We start from the raw sequence: 18,293 nt of genomic DNA on the forward strand, positions 1-18,293 counted from the left end.
AAATGTGTCTTGGCCTTCCCACATGAGTCACGAGGCTGCAATTCCAGAGCCTCAGGTTTTATAAACAGGCCCGTTCTCCAGTGCCAGGCCTGGTGCCCCCAGCGCTGCAGAGAGGGGACCAGAGCAATGAGGGAACACATTTCTGCCTCCAAGGAGGTGATTTTCTGTGATGAGGACCAGAGGCTTGGGGAACTTACGCTGGCAACCCTGGTCAGGGGCTCAGATCTTGCAAGAGGTTGATAGGTGTGGGTTGGGACTCGGCTGGGTCTTCTGCTCTCAGGCAGGGCGTGGGGGCGGTGGCGTGGCCAGCAGTGGCCCGCTCCAGGGGTGACCAGCTCTCTCTCCCTTCCAGGACTACTTGGACCTGGCCGCCTCCACCCCATCCGACTCCCTGCTGTATGACGATGGCCTGTCGGAGGAGGAGACACCCCTGGTGGACTGTAATAACGCTCCCCTCCCTCGCACCCTCCCCTCCACGTGGATTGAAAACAAACTCTATGGTAGAATTTCACATGCATTTACTAGATTCTAGCCACGTTGTTCCTGCTCTCTGCACTGTCCTTACTCTCTGTAATGCTTTTTAAGAGTGTTTCTGGTTTGAATGAAACCAAAGTCTGCTCTGAACCTTTTTGTTTGTAAATGTCTGACTTTGCATCTGTTTACATTCAGGCATTTTTTTTTTCTTTACAACTATGTTTTTTTTAAAGGATGTGAAAATATGTGTGATGACCACATTGCCCAGCAGCTTAAGACGATAGAGGAGAGGGCGGGGCAGAACTCTCAGGGGCTATTGAGAAATGATGACTCAGTCATTTCCGGAGTGGGGATTTAGTCAAGTACTGCTAATTTAACTACTGGGGTACATTTTCCTGACCTGGGGAGGCATTTAATCTAGAAAGGCGGAACCAGCACTACCCTGCCTGCACTGAGACCGCAGCCAGCACCCTCCCCAGGCTCTGTCTGGGTGAGTGGGGGTGGGGGGGCTTGGAGGCCCCCCGGTGCTGGGGACCACCATTGGCAGGGTGGGGGGACACACACAGACTACTGTTTTCACATCCTTTGTATCACACACTGTCATGACAGTTGTCACTTATGAAGTCAGTGCTAAAAGCTGGAGCAAAATGCTTTTTGAAAGAACGTAGTCTGTGGTGCTGTGGTCTTGCAATGGACAGTAAATACGGTTCTTGCCAAAACTCCTTCTTCTGTCTTCAATACTTGAAATTTTTTTCCTGTTTCCTAACTTCATCATGGAGTGTTTCGAAATCTTGGGAGTCTCAAGCCTTTTTCAGCCGAGGTTGTTCCTTTTGCATGCCTCCTGGGTCATTGATTCCTTGCTGGCTAGTGTTCCTTGCCATTTGTCCCGTCGATGCTGTGGGACTGGGCTGTGTGCACCCTTGATTTGGAAGATCCTCTCCTCCATAGTAGGCTGGGATGGAAGGCAAGTAGGCTTCTTTAGGTTAGAGCACTTTTTATAGAAGCTTCCTGCTGCAGTAAGCCAGGCAGTACAGCAAGGTGCTGATGCTTTACGCTGCCTTACAGAAAGAGTTAAACAGGTCACCAGAGATTGATCAGATTTGAGAGTCCGAAGCTTATAACAGTCAAAATTGGTAGTTTCTGGTAAGCTTCAGTTACCAAGAGAACATGTGATGTTCCCCCCTTCCCCCAAACATTCCCCATGTTTTGGAAACCTGGAGCACGAAACCCTGCAGGCAGTTGGCCCAGAAACCAGAAGTTTGGTTTGAACCTCAAAGGGAGTTTTGCCAAGGCCTTACTGTCTGCACATGAAGTTTGGGTTCTTCAGCGCAGAACAAATGATCTGTTTTCATTTTTAGGCATGTCAGACCCGAACTGGCCTGAAGAGAGTCCTGTACCACTCACGAGAGCCGCTGGCACCAACATTCGGTGTCCAAGATATGCAAATGATAGTGTATATGCTAACTGGATGGTTTCACCCTCAGCGGCACAATTAATGGACGCGTTTGATAGTTAACATTTCTTTGCGAAAAGTAATGGACTCGCGAGGGGAAGAAACATGCTGAGAACAGAAGGTCTGCCGGCCCCTACTTGCACATTTCCCACTGGCTGGCGGTCTTGCCACCCAGCAGACGTAGCGCGCTGGACGGCGTGGCTGTTCCTCCTTCTTCAGCCCTCGGCAGCACCCAGCTGGTGCCTCCGTGAGCACCACGCACTCCGCGCTCACACGTGTGGGTCCCTCACTCACTACCTGAACTGTTTGATTTTTTTTCTGGTTGCCTCCAAACAAGGCCACATGATTTAAACATGAAGCACACACACCAAAAAAGGCAGCCGGGGAAAAAAACCTGGCCCAGACGACCTGTCCTTGTTCAAAACAAGAGCCCGGCCAGGCCACATAGGGATGTCAAAGCCCGACCAGGGCTGGAGGGGAAGAGGGGACTTCTGGACAGGCCTCGCCGCAACCTTCAGTATCCTGTTTTGTTTCTTTTTAATCGTGTAACCTTTTCTTAGGAAGACATTTGATTCTTATTATGATTAAAATGATCCTTAGGTTTAGCACAATGGAGAGACGTGATGCCACATCTGGTATGTAGGTAGGTGGTGTGAGGGGAAGGGGCTTCTAGGACACACTTGTCCACCTGGCTGAGAGATCACACCCCTGTGATGAGAAGTGTATGGAGGAGGGGGCCTTGGAGTGGAGTGGACTCATATCCAAGGATTGCTGACCACAGAGACTTGGCTGCCGCAAACTCCCCAGCCTCCCCCACCACAGCCTTCAGTACCCACCCGTCCAGTGCCCCAAAGTGGCAGGGGCTCATCTCACACGTTTGTGGTTGGGACCTGTGCTAAGTCTCAGCTAGTTAGGTTAGAAGTAGTGTTGACAAATGACCAAGGACTGTGACACCTCTGATGACAATTCTGATGGGGGAACGACAGGGTTTTGGCTCTTATAGAGCTTGTGTGGAAAGGCACATGTGTCCACTCTTCCTGTGTTTATAACGTAACGCTGCTCTGGCAAGACATTTTTGTTCTTAGGTTCTGACCATGACTCATAAGCTGCTTGTCATTCTTCACTGCTGCTTTGTGGTCACAGACACAGCACTCCTCCCATCCTGCGGGGGTGGCTTTCGGGAAGTCCCGGTGGCTCTTCTTTCTGTCCCAACGCGGTCACTTTGCAGGAGAGGGTCGGTTACCAAAACACTGCCTGGTCTTCAAACTCAAAGCACTGTGAAAGAACTTAACGATGTCTCATGAAAATGCTAGCCATTTCACCAAAGTGGTAAAGTGGTAAAATTATGGCATTTTTGTGGCCAGGAAGGCTTGGATGAGTTATGTGGAGGAGCCGTGTGTGTGTGTGTGTGTGTGCGTGCACGCATGTGTGTGTGCACACACCCAGGGAGAGCACTGGAAAAACACTTCACTGCAGATGCGACATGGCTCTAGTTTGGGCCATTGTTCAGACACACTGTGATAAGTTCTTTTACAGATATCTAGTCAAGGTAGTAAACTTGTGGGTTTCAGATGTACTTAATGATAGTCTTGTTAAATGCAGAAGTAGGGAGAAACTTTCTCAAGTTATTAAAAATGCCTCTTCGGTGTGAGAGGCTGTAGCAGGTTTGTCCTCAGCAGGGGGAGAACTCCAAGTCTTAACTGGCTGACCCAGTGGTGGGGAGTTAACCCTTGACTCATAACCTAATTGTCTGTTCCTGAGTTATCCAGGTACTCATACTTGTTAGTCTGTCAGACAATTTTCATATGCATATACACAGACGTTACTAAGTATTTAAGTATTACTGAATATTAAGTAACAATCTGTTTTAAACTTTGTTAAATCTATTTATGAAAGGTTACTAAATCATACAGTGTCAATTTGCTTTTGTAGTCAAGGTGACTAAGAAAATCATTTCAGTTATGTAAATAAAATCATGTATCGTACAATGTGTAAACTTCTTTTCTCTTTTTAAGTTTCTGGTTGGAAACATTAGGTTTCTAATTTTAAAGTTTCCGTATAAGGAGTAAGATGTCACAAGGGCATCTACTGTGCTGACCACCGGGGAAGTTAGATTGATCGAAGGACTTTGGGGCCTCCTGGTGATGCTGTTGATCCTTGCCTGTATAATATGTACACGAACAGCCGCACTTATAGTAATTGTGAAAACTAAGCTCGTTCTGCCACTCAAAGGATTCCTTCCCTAAAACAGAGCAGCAGCCAATGTCGAGCTCAGGTATATGCTCTTCTCTAGTAATTTGCTGTTTGTTTCTTGAAGCTGGATTGGACACTTGTGAGAAAGACTGTAAAATGCCTTGTCATGACTGAAGGTCCGTTGGAGGAAAAACTGCCCTGAAGCACTATGAAATCTAAAATACTAAATGCTTCTGTTTATGACTTCCTGTTGGGCTATGCAGGAATGCTACAAGCTCCTCAGAAACCTGGCAAGGAGCAGGTGGTGGGTCAGGAGAGAAACACAAGTTATAAGCAACATGAGTCTGATTTGCAGTTACATTGTACATTGGACACTGAGGGCCTTGGGTGCACACGTGTTCACATAGTCAGCTGCGTGAGTCACCAGGGGCTGCCCCAGGCCCACAGTGCTCCAGCCCCTGGCCCTCAGCGCCTCCTTCAATCTGGACCTCAGGGATGGGAAACGAATATAATTTCTAGACTCGGTTGTTGGCCTCTGAATGTTTAGAAACCCGTGTTGAAAAAAGCTAATACTAAAACACGAAAGCTCCTTTTTCAAGAGGAGAAACCTTCCATTAGTAGTGTGTGAGTGTACGTGTGGTTTATTTTTCTGAAAAGGCACATTCTCCACCAAGCTCCACACAGGATTGCTTAGCCACAAGGTCAGCTTATTTGGCTAGAAATGTAGTTGAATATCGGAGGAGGGAATGGTTACCTGTTCCAGTATTCTTGCCTGGAAAATTCCATGGACAGAGGAGCCTGGTGGGCTACAGTCCATGGGGTCACGAAAGAGTCAGACACAACTGAGCAACTGAGCAGGTATTTGAATATAATGTCTGAGAACGCCTTGGACAAACACTTAACATAAAAGGGAAAGCAGAGTTTCCCCCACTAGAAACAGAGCATTTTTCCAGGCAGAGGAGTGAATATTGCCCTCTTCTCCTTTGAGCATGTTTGTATGTGGGGTATTTGGATGGTGGTATTTAGGGTGATTCTAGAAAGTGTGGAAGAAATCCTTACCTCTGTGTCCCTGGAAAGATGCAGTAAGAGTGGCTCTGAAGGGCATGTGCCGCAGTGGGGGCACACCTTCCCTTCCACATGAATTTGCACGTGGCGCTTACCCTCTGGTTGGGCCTATACATCCAGAAAGCACCATCCACTCAGGTTGCCTGCCCCACTCTGTCCCTTCTCCATGGCAACAACCTTGGCAGGCTCACTAGAACTTCCCTGGCAGTCGAGTAGTTAAGACTCCGTGCTTCCAGGGCAGGGGGTCATGAGTTCGATCCCTGGTCAGGGAACTAAGATCCCCCACATGCCACCCAGCACAGCCAAAGTTTTTGTTTTCTTTTTTTTAATAATTAAAAGTACTTTGTAGAGTTTCCCACGTCTTTAGGGAGCTGGGATTCACATGAATAATTCTTGGCTGAGATCAGGAGAAACCAGAACCTGTATGTAGAGGGTTTTTCAGTGTGGAGTATGGTGCTGTGCCTGCAGAAGAGGCTGGATGGGTGGCTGTGTTAACTAACAGCTGGGAGGATAAGCGTCACTCCTGGAATTTAAAGAGGAACATATGTGAATGCTTGAAAGAAATCCCGGTTAATCTGTGCAACTCAGGTTTCCATTGCTGTGTCGCATGGTGAGATATTTTTGCAGATGTTTCTGGAATGTGCTAAGTCACAGGACCTGGCGAATGGCAATCTCAGGGGAGCTGTGACAGGGAGGCCATCACACTGTGTCAGCTTCAGGGACATCAGTGTCACAGGAACTGGGCTAGGCATGTGGAGGGAGCCACGACCAGAGACCACGCCAATCAGTGTGACCATAGGACTTCTGTACCACCCCAGGAGAGACCACGATCTTGCCTCCTTTCAGATGACACTGCGCAGGTCAAGTTCAAAATTGGTGTGGGGAGGTGAGGTAAGTGCATTCTAAAACTAAGGGGGAAAAATCATTTTTCAAGAAAAAGAAATTTTGATACTTCAGACAGAGACTGTATTTATCACGCAGACCATCATTTTTTAATAAAAATGCAAAGTTCATTTTTTATGATCCTATTTTTATTGATGTCAGTTTTGTCAGTGGTACTCTTTCAGGCTGCACTTGGTTTTCACCTGTGGTCCAGTCCTTTTCTGTACTTTTCATTTTCCCTTAGAGGAAAGTCATTCCTGTGGGTTGGGAAGGGTCTAGCCCTAGGTGGCACAGTGGTGAAGAATCCGCCTGCCAATGCAGAAGGTACAAGAGACTGAGGTTCAATCCCTGGGTTGGGACGATCCCTTGGAGTAGGAAATTGCAGCCCCCTCCAGTATTCTTGCCTGGGAAATCCCATGGACAGAGGAGCCCGGCGGGCTACAGTCCGTGGAGGCGCAGAGAGTTGGACACGACTGAGCAACTGCACACACATAGCCTGGAAGAAAAGAACATAAGGCTGCCTCTTGCTACCGGAGGCAAGGGACTTTGAAGGACTTCAGGGAGCCCATATATGCCTTGTCACAGCCTCTGCCCTTAGGAGCTCCTCTCAACAAGAGCAAGTGACTTGCTCCATGTTTTGTACCTTTTTTTTCTGGGAGTTATAAAGAGCTTGAAAATTTTCCTTGAGACTCTCTGGCCACAGGACGTGAAAAGCCAAAGTTCTTGGATTTTTCAGAACTCCAGGGTAAAGGGGTTGGAGGACTTCATGAACATATTAAAAGACAGATAAGATTACAGGAAACAAATATATGCATGTATGTGTTTATTCAGTGTGGAGTCTTAGCCACTGAACCAACAGGGAAGTGCCCACATGAAACAATTTTTAATGTCAGGAATGACACAGAAGAGGGAAAGATTGCGATTTCTCAGGATAGTCATTGAAAGAAATTGAAAGAACTGTTGTGGCAAAAAATAGAATTGTTTTTTGTCTGTGCTGTTGTGGCTTGCAGGATCTTAGTTCCTCAACCAGGGATCGAACCCATGCCCCCTGCAACAGAAGCATGGAATCATAACCAGTGGACCACCATGAAGTTCCCAGGAAATTGTACTTTTTAAGAGAGTTGAATCATCTATATAGCTTTTTAGAAATGAATAAGACCACCCAAAAGAGAATGAGCAGGGTTTATTTATTCTGCACTTGCTATTGCAAAGGAAGAGGCCACCATCTTCCTGCTTTTGGCAGACTCAAAGGCAGGCAGAGGAGGAAGAAAGCTTTACAGGAAAAAAATAAATAGTGGGGGAGGCTTCAGGTATACTGTGATTGGAGGCTATTGGCATGAGGAGGCTGAAGGCACTAAAGTAACTAGAAACTGAGCATCTTAGGTGATTCACTTGGAGAATATATTTGGCTTTCTTTGGGCGGTTTCAAGTTGGAAATTGGGGCAAAATAAAACAGGGAATCTGGCAGTCATTGACCAAATCCTGACCATTTGGGGCTGGTTATTGCAGAGGTTACGGGTTGGAGTTCTTTGGTTATACATGGGCTGGCCGTTGTCTGTCTGCGTATTCAGTCTCTCAGTTCCTCTCTTTTGGTCATTTTTTTGCTTGAAAGTTGATGAATACAAGGAAGTTTATAAATCCAGGCCTTCACCGCTTAGAGGCTGATTGTTAAGTCATCTCCATGGTTAACTGTATTGTGAAGTGTTTTTTTTTAATGGATTATATTTATTTACTTTCAATGTGTATTTATTTGGCCATGTTGAGGGAGTATGTGGAATCTTAATTCCCAGACCAACGACCAATCCCATATCCCCTGCATTCTGGAAGCACGGAGTCTTAACCACTGGACCACCAGGGAAGTCCCTGTTGATTGTTGTTGTTGTTGTTTTTATAAGAGTCATTCTAACAAATGTGAAGTAATACGCCATGGTTGTTTGGACTTGATTTTCCCTTACCTTCCCACTGTATCATCAAGTTGATCATCTGATAAGAAAGTGGCTGTTCAGAAGCATTTGGGTCCCAGATAGACACAAAGAAGCTGCATCATGACCACTAGGCTAAAAACAAGAACAGTTAATAAACTCTGTAAGGTTTATTGAACCAAGAGTCCCAACCCAAGCCAAGCACAAATCCCATATAGACCATGAGGATCAAATTTATTAGAGAGTGAAGTAGATTTGCCTGAAGGCATTGTATTGTCTGTCCCAGCTTCCCTGTTTCAATCACACAAGTATGGTATTAGGAATGGCACAGATCATGACTAACCAACAAGAAATCTAGAGCAAGGCAACTGTCCATCACTGCTTGTGTCAACAAGATGGGACTGATCTATGTTCCATCTGGGGAAGAGGCGGTACTGCTAATGTCTTTTGCCAGAGTTAGTGATAAGTTTCCTACAAGCCTATATTCATGATTTCTGCTGATGGAACACTGCTTTAATTGTTCACATAAACAGTGAGAAATTCCCCCAGGTTGAGTGCTGCATTATCAAGGCTGGCTTTGTTTTGGGAACTCAGAATTTTCATTCTTGGTCATTTAGAGACTTTACAGTCAAGTCTTGGAATACTATTCCTAACTTGCATGAGATGTTGCGTGCATGCGTGCTATGTCACTTCAGTTGTGTCGTGACTCTGCAGCTCTATGGACTGTAGCCTAGCAGGCTCCCCTGTCTGTGGGATTCTCCAGGCAAGAAAACTGGAGTGGGTTGCCATACTCTCCTCTAGGGGATCTTCCCAATCTAGGGATTGAACCCGCATCTCTGGCGTCTCCTGCATTGCAGGTGGATTCTTTACTGCTGAGCCTCCAGGGAAACCCAAAGCAAACAGGACCAGGCATCCTGATTACAAAAGATGTAATATCTCATAGGGACAGTGGAGGTCTAGTAAAGAAGTTACTCGTAACAGAAGGCTGGAACCAGGGCTTACAGGAGTTGCACTACATGTTTGGATCGCTGTTGGTCTTTTACAGGTGGCAAATATTTGACTAATCACCCTGTGAAAGCCATTGAATTCAAATTTAGAATTACCTAAGGTCTGGCAATTACCTAGATTGTAATAACTGGGTTTTTTCCCATGATAAAGCAGGACACAAGGAAAGTCACAGGTGAACTTGCATCAGGTTGTTTTCCATGTTGCTGCAAATGGAGCTGCCATCAACTGTAATTCTTATTGTCTCCTTTGAAGAGATGATAGCTTCCTTGTGATTTTCATCACGGGGGTCTCGAGATGGAGGCTAGACTCAGCAGTCAGTTTAAGATCTAGGGCAGTGGCTGCTGCTGCTGCTGCTGCTAAGTCGCTTCAGTCGTGTCCAACTCTGTGCGACCCCATGGACTGCAGCCCACCAGGCTCCTCTGTCCATGCGATTTTCTAGGCAAGAGTACTGGAGTGGCTTGCCATTGCCTTCTCCGAGGGCAGTGGCTACTTCTTGGGATAATCTATCAATGGCGTTAGAACGAGTATGTTCTGACATAACCATTGTAATAAAGAAAAGACAGGAGAGGAAAAGGGTCATTATTGGTAAATGACAACCAGAGATCTACAGAAAACGAGAATAAGAATAAGCAAGCCAATAAAACACACACACAAGAATTAGACAGGGTTTTGATCTAACATCTTGGGGAGAACTATCCTATATCTTGCACACTATCCGAGGCCGTCCACTTGTTCTAAAGGTCTTGAGTCAGCTCCCTGCTTCTGAAGATCAGCCACTTTTGGGGGTCTCAGAACCCTCAGTTTGAGGTCTTCTATTGGAGTAGCCTTCCAATTATGTGGAATTCCAGATTACTTCTTAGTTGTGAAACGTGAACCCGAGGATTGATGCCCTAAAGTTTCACTGCTATAACATATTCCCTCCCAGATGAAGGCAGAAAAGGTATTGACTGTTATTATTCAGCCTTAAAAAGACATGAAATTCTGACACGTGCTGCAACACGGATGAAGCTTGAAAACGTTAAGTGAAGTAAGACGGACCACAATGAGACAGACACTAGATTTTTCCACTTACATGAAGCACTTACAGCAGTCAAATTCTTAGATACAGAAAGTCAAATGGTGGTTTCCAGTGGTGGGGGGAGGGAAAGTGGCAAGTTAGTGTTTAATTGGTAGAGTTTCAGTTTGGGGGTGATGAAAAAGTTCTAGAGATGGTGGTGATGGTTGCATCAGGGTGTGAATGTACTTAATGCCACTGAACTGTGCACACTCAAATGGATAAATGTGAATTTTCTGTTATGTGTATTTTACCACGCACATACAAAGAAAGCAATTGATTGTCTTGTTCTAGAAGCACACCAGAAAAGCTAAGCAAAGATTCACTACAGAAAGTATGGAATTTAAGTGAGCAGTAACAGGATGGTAATTGAGTTAAGAAGTGAGGAGTAACAATTTTATTGATGGTCCTGCGGTCTTAAACCTGTCCTTGTAGTGTGGGCATATTACAATGGCCAGGTATGAGCAGACCTTTGGATCTAAGACTTTCAGCTATCAGTTGGATCCCTTCCTATGCTATGCCTACAGTGGCAAGGGTTATTGGGGAAATTTAAGCAATGGTTTGGTAGGATCTATATGAACTTTAATAGGTTTTCTTCTGATTATTTTCCTGTAACAGTGGAACTGTGAGCCCATAGAGTGTCAGGTTCAGTTTCAATATTTATCTGGGGCATGCACCAAAAATAATGCAATATTAAATATACACCAGAGTACTGGGGACTATCTGTGAGATTCCAGAGGACTCCTCTACTCAAGCAGGTTGATTCTGTTCCCCGTTATTTTTTGGTGCATAATTTCAAATGCATTTCTCAAATGAAAAAACGCGTTCAAAGTCAGTGTTCCTCAGAGTGCCCACTGAAGGCCCAGAGCATCCTTGGTGAAGTTATATCATTTAGAGAGATAGATCCAAGAGTTGGTTGGTGTTGCAAAGAAAGAATGTAAGAAGCAGGAGGTTTCCTGGAGGAGGAGAGGAATTAGACTTAGGGAACACTATGAGAACTGGCAACATCAGGTGGGAATGTCATGCTTATGCACCTCGTGTCTCTCAGGACACATCAGTGAGATGGAAGAACCCCATCCAATTTTACTGGCAACTGCAATAAAGTTTGTCCTAGTGGATGAGCCCTAGACTCACAGTTCAAGGAGGCTCTGCCTGTGTTCTGCACCATGACTCTCCTTCTTCTGACAGACAACACTTTTAGACAGTACAACACAAAATAGAAACACGAAAGACAGCAAAAAGGATGCAAAAGAATGATCTGATTCTATCAAAGATGCCAGTCAAATGGGAATCAACAACAAAACCTGAGTGCCAAACTGCAACTAAATAGCCCAGGAATCTAACATAAAGAGAGCAGAGGTAAGACCCCAAATGAAGAACTGCAAAGTACAAGGAGGCCACATGTACCACATCTGCTTGAAGGCTGCAGTCTGAGGCAACCAGCAGGCTATGATGCAGACCATATCTTGGTGGGGCCACCAGGAAAATGATATAAATGAAGATTGCCCCAATGAAACAGGCAAAGGCTATTTATTCAGAGCTTGCCATAGAAAGGGGGTCAGACCCATCACTTACTTTGGCAGGGACTCAAAGGCAGGCTGGGTTTCCCAGATGGGAAATCTGCAGGCTCGTCCCCTGGGTCAGGAAGATCCCCTGGAGAAGAAAACAGCAACCCACTGTAGTATTCTTGCTGAGATAATCCCAGGGTTAGAGGAACTGGCAGGCTACAGTCCGTGGAATCGCAGAGTTGGACACAACTGAGCACGCACACACACACGCAGAAGCAGGCTAAGGAAAGCTTTATAGTTTAAAATAAAATGCTCAAATTAGAGATTGGTGGGAGATTTTAGGGTTCTTTAAACTACATCCTTCTGATATTAATCATACCACAGTTGCGCTTTTAGTATTTTTCCCAAAGGAACTACTTATTTTATAAGCCCTAGTATATCACCCATTATCTACCACAGAATTTGAATAATGCATTATCTTTTCTCTAAATTCAAATTACATACATTTAGTGTATGATTTGGCAGTTAATAAGCTTACAATTTAAATTCATCGATGGCAGAACCTCAATTTTATTTTTAAAACAATTCTAATGGAGGATTCAAGGAACAGTTTTAAAGAAATGACACACTGCTAAGATTTCATGCCACATCCTGTGCTGAGAGAGCCTCTACAGTTTCTTTTTGAGTTTCCGTTTTCCCTGTTGTAAAGTGAAGACCATCATCTATTCCATAGGGGTATCAAGAGACTCTCCCTAGAGCATGACCAGGCAACCAGACCAAAGTTTAGTTATGGCAGGCAGAAAATGTAATCAGGCATGTCATCTGCTCTAGAAGCTGGTCAAATGGTAGAGATTCTAGAAAAGAGAGGGGTCATTATGTGTTATTTTAACCAATTCAATATATATTTATTGACCACTATGTGCAAAGTCCTGGGAGACAAAGGACATGACCCTTATGTTCAGAAGCTTAGAGACCCATGGAGTTTATAATTAGATGAATTATTTACTCGTGAGTCAGGTTGAGGGGGAAAGGATGTCAGAACTGTAAATGTTTTCATTTGCTCAGAAATGATATGAGAGCAGAATAAGACCTTGAAGCTGGGTAGAGACTGGATATTCTGCAAGCCTGGCTTAGAAGTAGGCTTCCAGACTCTCTTACCCTTGGGATTTTCCATAGGACATATACAAGGAGAACATCCGGCTTAAAGACATCCCAACAACTATCATCCAGTAAAGACAGCGGTCATTAGGAAATCCCTCAGAACACCACCTAATGTGACCTTCCCTAGTGCAAAGAGTCTGCCTGCAATATGGGAGACCTGGGTTCGATCCCTGGGTTGGGAAGATCCTCTGGAGAACGGAATGGCAGCCCACTCCATTATTCTTACCTGGAAAACCCCATGGACAGAAGAACCTGGTGGGCCCCAATCCATGGGGTCGCAAAGAGTTGGACACAATTGAGCGACTAACACACAGAACACCACCACTCCTACAGGATGCACCCCCTAGTCACCCCAGACTTCTGCTCTAACTAATGTACTTCATGGTAGCTATGAGCTCTGCCTACCACATACCTACTGGGCACAGTGCCAAACACTTCAAAAACAAAATTTCGTTTAATCCTCACAACAATCTTAGGAAGTACATGCTGTGTTATTGTTCCCATAACATAGCTGAGAAAACTGAGGCTTGAAGAGGCTAAGTCCACTAAGCCTGCCAAGGTAACCAAATGGGGAAAGCAGAGCCCTGATAAGAGACAAGCCCTCTTAGCACAGTCATGTCCTGCCCAGACAAAGGCAGATGCCTGGTATCTCCTCTACTGCTCAGCTTGGGGCCTGACAGAGTGCCTTGGGGATGTCTCTGGAACAGCAATCGAGCAGAGGGAATGTCAGGGAGGGCTTTTTTCCCTCCGCACCCACTGAAGTCAACCAATGTCAGATCTCAAAGTCATTTTCCATAAAATCTACCCCAATCCCCTCCTTTCACATACAAGGAAATTAAGGGCCAAGGAAATGGAGTGACTGGCAGCCAGGGCTTCCTCGCTGGGGCTAAACACGCAGTCCAGCACTCCTGAGGATGCTCAGACACCTCTGGCGACCTGTCAGTCCTCAGCTCACTGCCCACGCAGGCACTTATCGCCTCCTCGGCCTCCCAAGTCAGGGCTCCCGGGCAGGATCAGCACTGCCATCCTCTGCTGAGTCCCTCCCTTTTGCAAAGCCAGCCGTCCGGTCCGAGCTGGCACTCCCGTCCTTGTAGACGTTTGCTAGGGCAAAAGCGGTTTCCTGCCTCCCGCACTCTCCTAGCCTCCGCAAATCGTTTTCTGATCTACACACACGCGGTCACGCACACAGGCATATGTGTAACAGGTCATGGATTATAATCAGTACTGGATGCTAATTATTGCGCTTTTTTTGCCAAGCGCTGGGCGCGGGTGGGGCGGGGCGGGGGCGGGGACGGGGCTGGCGGGGGCGGGGCCTGGGCAGGGGGCGGGGCGAGATCGCCTCACTGCGGCGGCCCCATTTCCTCACGCGCACCGGAAGTGGAGGTTGGCGGCGGGGCGGCGCGCCCGGAGGGTGGGAGGTGAGGAGGTGGCGGCCTCAGAGAGCCGGGCGCCGCCCAGGAGCGCCTGCGGCTGGGGAGCTGGCGGCAGGGCAGCGGCCGCCCTGAGCAGATGGGTGAACGCGGTGAGTACGCAGGCCTCCTGCTCACCCGCCAGCGGCTTCCAGAGCTCGGGTCTGGCCCTTGCGGGCGCTGGGGCGCGGGTCCCGGACTGTGGATCCCAGTCCTGGTCGCTCACCTCACGGACCAGCTCTCCGGGGGGTCCTGTCCGCGCGGGGTCGCCGCACGGGCGAGCCCTCCAGAGTCGGCTCCCGTGTCAAGAAAAGCCGCGGTTTTTCGGAGCGGTTTGAGTTGTCTTTTTATGAACAGTGCTGCCAGAGACCGTTGGTTTGAGTGTTTTATTTTTATCACTTTTTTAAAAAACCAATACACCACTGTCTCTGCTCCCCTCAGCGGGTAAACTTTGTAGTCAGCTGTTACCTCTTTATTGCGTTAAATTAGTATTCTCTGGCGGCAGCCTCGCTTTCTGCCAGACGCTAGGCGCCTTTCAAAGACGCACATTTGTGGAGCAATTAGTGGGGCCGAGGAGACCAAGGGACGGGAAACCTCTTGCATTTTCAGACTTCATCTTGAAAATTATACTATGCCAGAGCAACTTGTAGAGGAATAATTTGTAAACGCCATAGTGAGGCTTTTGTTGATGATGATGTTATTGGCAGAATGAAAATTTGATTGTAAATCTTAAGCTTTTATCCTTCAGCCTGCTTTTCAGATTTATTTGCGATGTCTGGATATTTAACTGTCGTTGGTGGTTCTCAGGAACTGGGCCTTCATTTTTGCTGGAATTAATGTTGTATTAAAATGGTACTTCAAATGTGGAAGTAGGACTCCCAAGTATTTTATGACTGAGAATGTTAACGTTGGTTTTGCATTATTATTCTGATACCGTTTGTTTTAAATTGTCTTATGATTTAAAGAACGTAAAAAGAATTTTGGATATCCAGTATTTGTGGCTCAGAGAATTTTGACATAAACACAGTTTTAGTCCATCAGTTTGGAAATTACATTTTTTCTTAACTTTTTGATTAAGGTATAAAATATATATGAAGTCATAAAGTGCATGAATCTTAGTTTTACAGCTCAGTGAACTTTTATGTATTTTTTAAGTTTTGCAACCGCCAGCCACGTCATATTATATACATATGGAACGTCTCCATCATTCCAGGAGTTTCCACCTGCTGCTTCTAAGTCAGTTATACCCCTGTGCCTGCCCTGCCATCAGCATTCAGATTTCTGTCATCTTTTAGTTTTGTTTAGTTGGGGGTTTATATTAATGGAATCATACAGTATACTCTGCATATTGCTTATGAGTTTCACCCATAATGTTTCATGTGTCAGTAGTTTGTTCTTTTTTATTGTGTGTAGAATACATTGCATGATTATATGGCTACTCTGTTGGTTGATCTTTTTGTTGCCAGTTTTACTATATTATGTACTTTGAAGACTGCTATGAACATTCTTACAAATGTCTTGGTGAACATCTGTGTCAGCTGTGGAATGGCTCAATCATAAAGTAGAGGAAAATTACTTTTTAACCATCCTGGAGTCTTCCTTTTTTAAAAAATGCATTTGTTATCTTAACTTCTGTAACGTTAAAGATTGGTAAAAAGCATAACCATTAATATTTTCAAGACTTAAGTGATTTATTACCATATTATTTACTCCTTGGATTGCACATCTATGACTGTCATTATTTAACTGTCTGTTAGTTAAGTCTGTTAGATAGAGCTGGTGCCGTTTTGTCCCTGAAACTTGTTGTATAACGCTTAGGTAAGAACTGTGTTACTTAAGTTAGTGGTTGTTAGGGGAAATGAAACACTAAAAGAAGGTGACTAAAAATGGATTGGAGAGTCATAGGAATGCAAGTCAAAACACTTAACGTTGTTGTTGTCATACTGCACAAAGTTCTGGGTATAAATGTAAAACTGAATTATAAGGTTGGTTACAATTGTGAATTTACTACCAGAGTACAGTGATTTCCACCTGTGCTGAGATAATGATAACATTTATAATGGAAACAGACCACAAAGATCAGTAAACATTTGTAGGAAATCAGTAGCACATAAAAGATACCCCTGACTGAACAAAACACAAAGGACTGGACCTGAAGCAATGGAGTTCATGTAAGAAAAAGAAAACTTTAATATAAATATTAATATGCCCAGATTTGGGAAGGTATGGCTTCCCCAGTGGTAAAGAATTGCCTGCAGTGCAGGATATGCAGTAGATACCTGGGTGGGGAAGATCCCGGGAGGAGGAAATGGCAACCCCCACTCCAGTAGTCTTGCTGGACAATCCCGTGGATAGAGGAGCCTGGTGGGCTACAGTCCATGGGGTTGCAAAGAGTCGGACATGACTGAGCAGCTGAGCACAGTCAGCACAGTCACATACTACTGAATATATACCAGCTGGCCTGAAAATACACAGTCAGTTCTTGAATATTAAAACATAGAGTGTTGGAAAAAGAACTTACCTGGTGGTGCATTGGTTAAGACTCCAGGCTTCCACTGCAGGCGGCAAGGCTTCCATCCCTGGATAGGGAGCTAAGATTGCACATGCCATGCGTTGTGGCTCCTCCCCCAGAAAAGCTCTCATTGAGCGTTCCCCCCTTCCATTGGACAAGTTTTGAATTCAGAATCTTATTTCTCACCAAACTCTCATTCAAAGTAGTGGCAAAATAAAATCATTTTTACCGAAACCCACTTGGAATGTCTCAGGATGTACTATATCAAATGAAAAATTAATCCAAGAAAAATGCATGTGGAATTCAAGAAACAGTAATGAAAGAAAACAGTGAAATGTATTTCTTTTCTCCAGGGCATTGCTAACTAGCTAAGAAGTTTAATGCAATGCAAAAGAAGAATTCATCAACCAGAGTATATAGTTTTTAAGTCTGTAATCTGGAGCACATATTTGACATGATTTTAAAGTTAATTGGGAAGGTGGGTAATAGATAAAGCATGTTGGAAGTTTTATCCCGAGTAAGGGAGAAGCTGTAGATAATTACTGACCAATTACTGTTGAAATGAATGCTTTATGGAAATTTGTCCCAACTGGAAAGTTCCATTTCCAGGGTTTTATCCTGAAGATGAATTCACATTTGGAAAGTTATGTGTGTGTATATATATATATATATGACTATTTCTGCCGAGATGTTAATGATGTCAGTGGATTTAGAAGAATACACAAAAACTAGAGAGGGGAACCTGGCCTCTGGGTTAGAAGGATAGGTGTCACCGTATGCCTTTGTATTGTGTTTAACCTTTTTATTGCGTGTATTTGTTTTGTGAAATTTTATAAATATAAAACATTTTTAAGAATGTAAAAATTTGTAAGGGTTTAGAGCATGGGTTGCCAAGTCTGGTTGACCACCAGACTTGATCCTACTTTCGTACGATCTGTGACCTAAGAGTGGCTTTTATATTTTTAAGTGTTGGGAAAAAAAGGAATAGTTTGTAACATGAAAATTATATGAAGTTAAAATTTCAGTATCCTTTAGAACACACCTCTGCCATTCATTTACTCATTTTCTATGGCTGCCTTTGTGCTGTGAGGCAGAGTTGACTGGTGGTGATATTTACTACTTGACCCTTTACCTAAAATGTTTGCTAACCCCGGATTTAGAGGCCAGAAATAGACTTCCATATATGTATGAATTTTGCCTTGATTAAAGTGGCATTTCAAATTAGTGTCAAGAGCATGGATTATTTAATAAATTGTAAGAATTAACTCAGTGGAGAAATAACTATAGAAGGAATAAAGGGATGGAGCAAAAGCAAAACCAATACCCAGTTGTGGATGTGACCAGTGATAGAAGCAAGGTCCGGTGCTATAAAGAGCAATATTGCATAGGAACCTGGAATGTTAGGTCCATGAATCAAGGCAAATCAAGGTCCTGTGGTCAAACAGGAGATGGCAAGAGTGAACGTCGACATTCTAGGAATCAGTGAATTAAAATGGACTGGAATGGGTGAATTTAACTTGGATGACCATTATATCTACTACTGTGGGCAGGGATCCCTTAGAAGAAATGGAGTAGCCATCATGGTCAACAAAAGAGTCCGAAATGCAGTACTTGGATGCAATCTTAAAAATGACAGGATGATTTCTGTTCGT

At 44.7% G+C, this 18,293-nt stretch overlaps 2 protein-coding genes across 8 annotated transcripts in view; both read left to right on the top strand.

Annotated features, from left to right (window-relative positions):
* Positions 1-4,130, top strand: part of RET (ret proto-oncogene) — a 51,934-nt gene extending 47,804 nt beyond the window's left edge. The window contains exons 19-20 of the mRNA XM_055425711.2: positions 353-500; positions 1,833-4,130. Coding sequence (XP_055281686.2) covers positions 353-500; positions 1,833-1,990 — 306 coding nt within the window. The 3' untranslated portion in view covers positions 1,991-4,130. The remainder of the gene's footprint in view (positions 1-352; positions 501-1,832) is intronic.
* A 9,962-nt stretch (positions 4,131-14,092) lies between these two features.
* CSGALNACT2 (chondroitin sulfate N-acetylgalactosaminyltransferase 2) overlaps positions 14,093-18,293 on the top strand; it is a 72,075-nt gene continuing 67,874 nt past the window's right edge. For all 7 annotated transcript variants that reach the window (XM_055425688.2, XM_055425691.2, XM_088841879.1 and 4 more), the window contains exon 1: positions 14,093-14,242. The gene's annotated coding sequence lies outside the window, so the exon portion shown is untranslated. The remainder of the gene's footprint in view (positions 14,243-18,293) is intronic.

This window comes from Moschus berezovskii, chromosome 12 (genome assembly GCF_049115385.1).
Source record: "Moschus berezovskii isolate FMDL1 chromosome 12, NW_MosBer_1.0, whole genome shotgun sequence".
Classification (NCBI taxonomy): Eukaryota; Metazoa; Chordata; class Mammalia; order Artiodactyla; family Moschidae; genus Moschus; species Moschus berezovskii.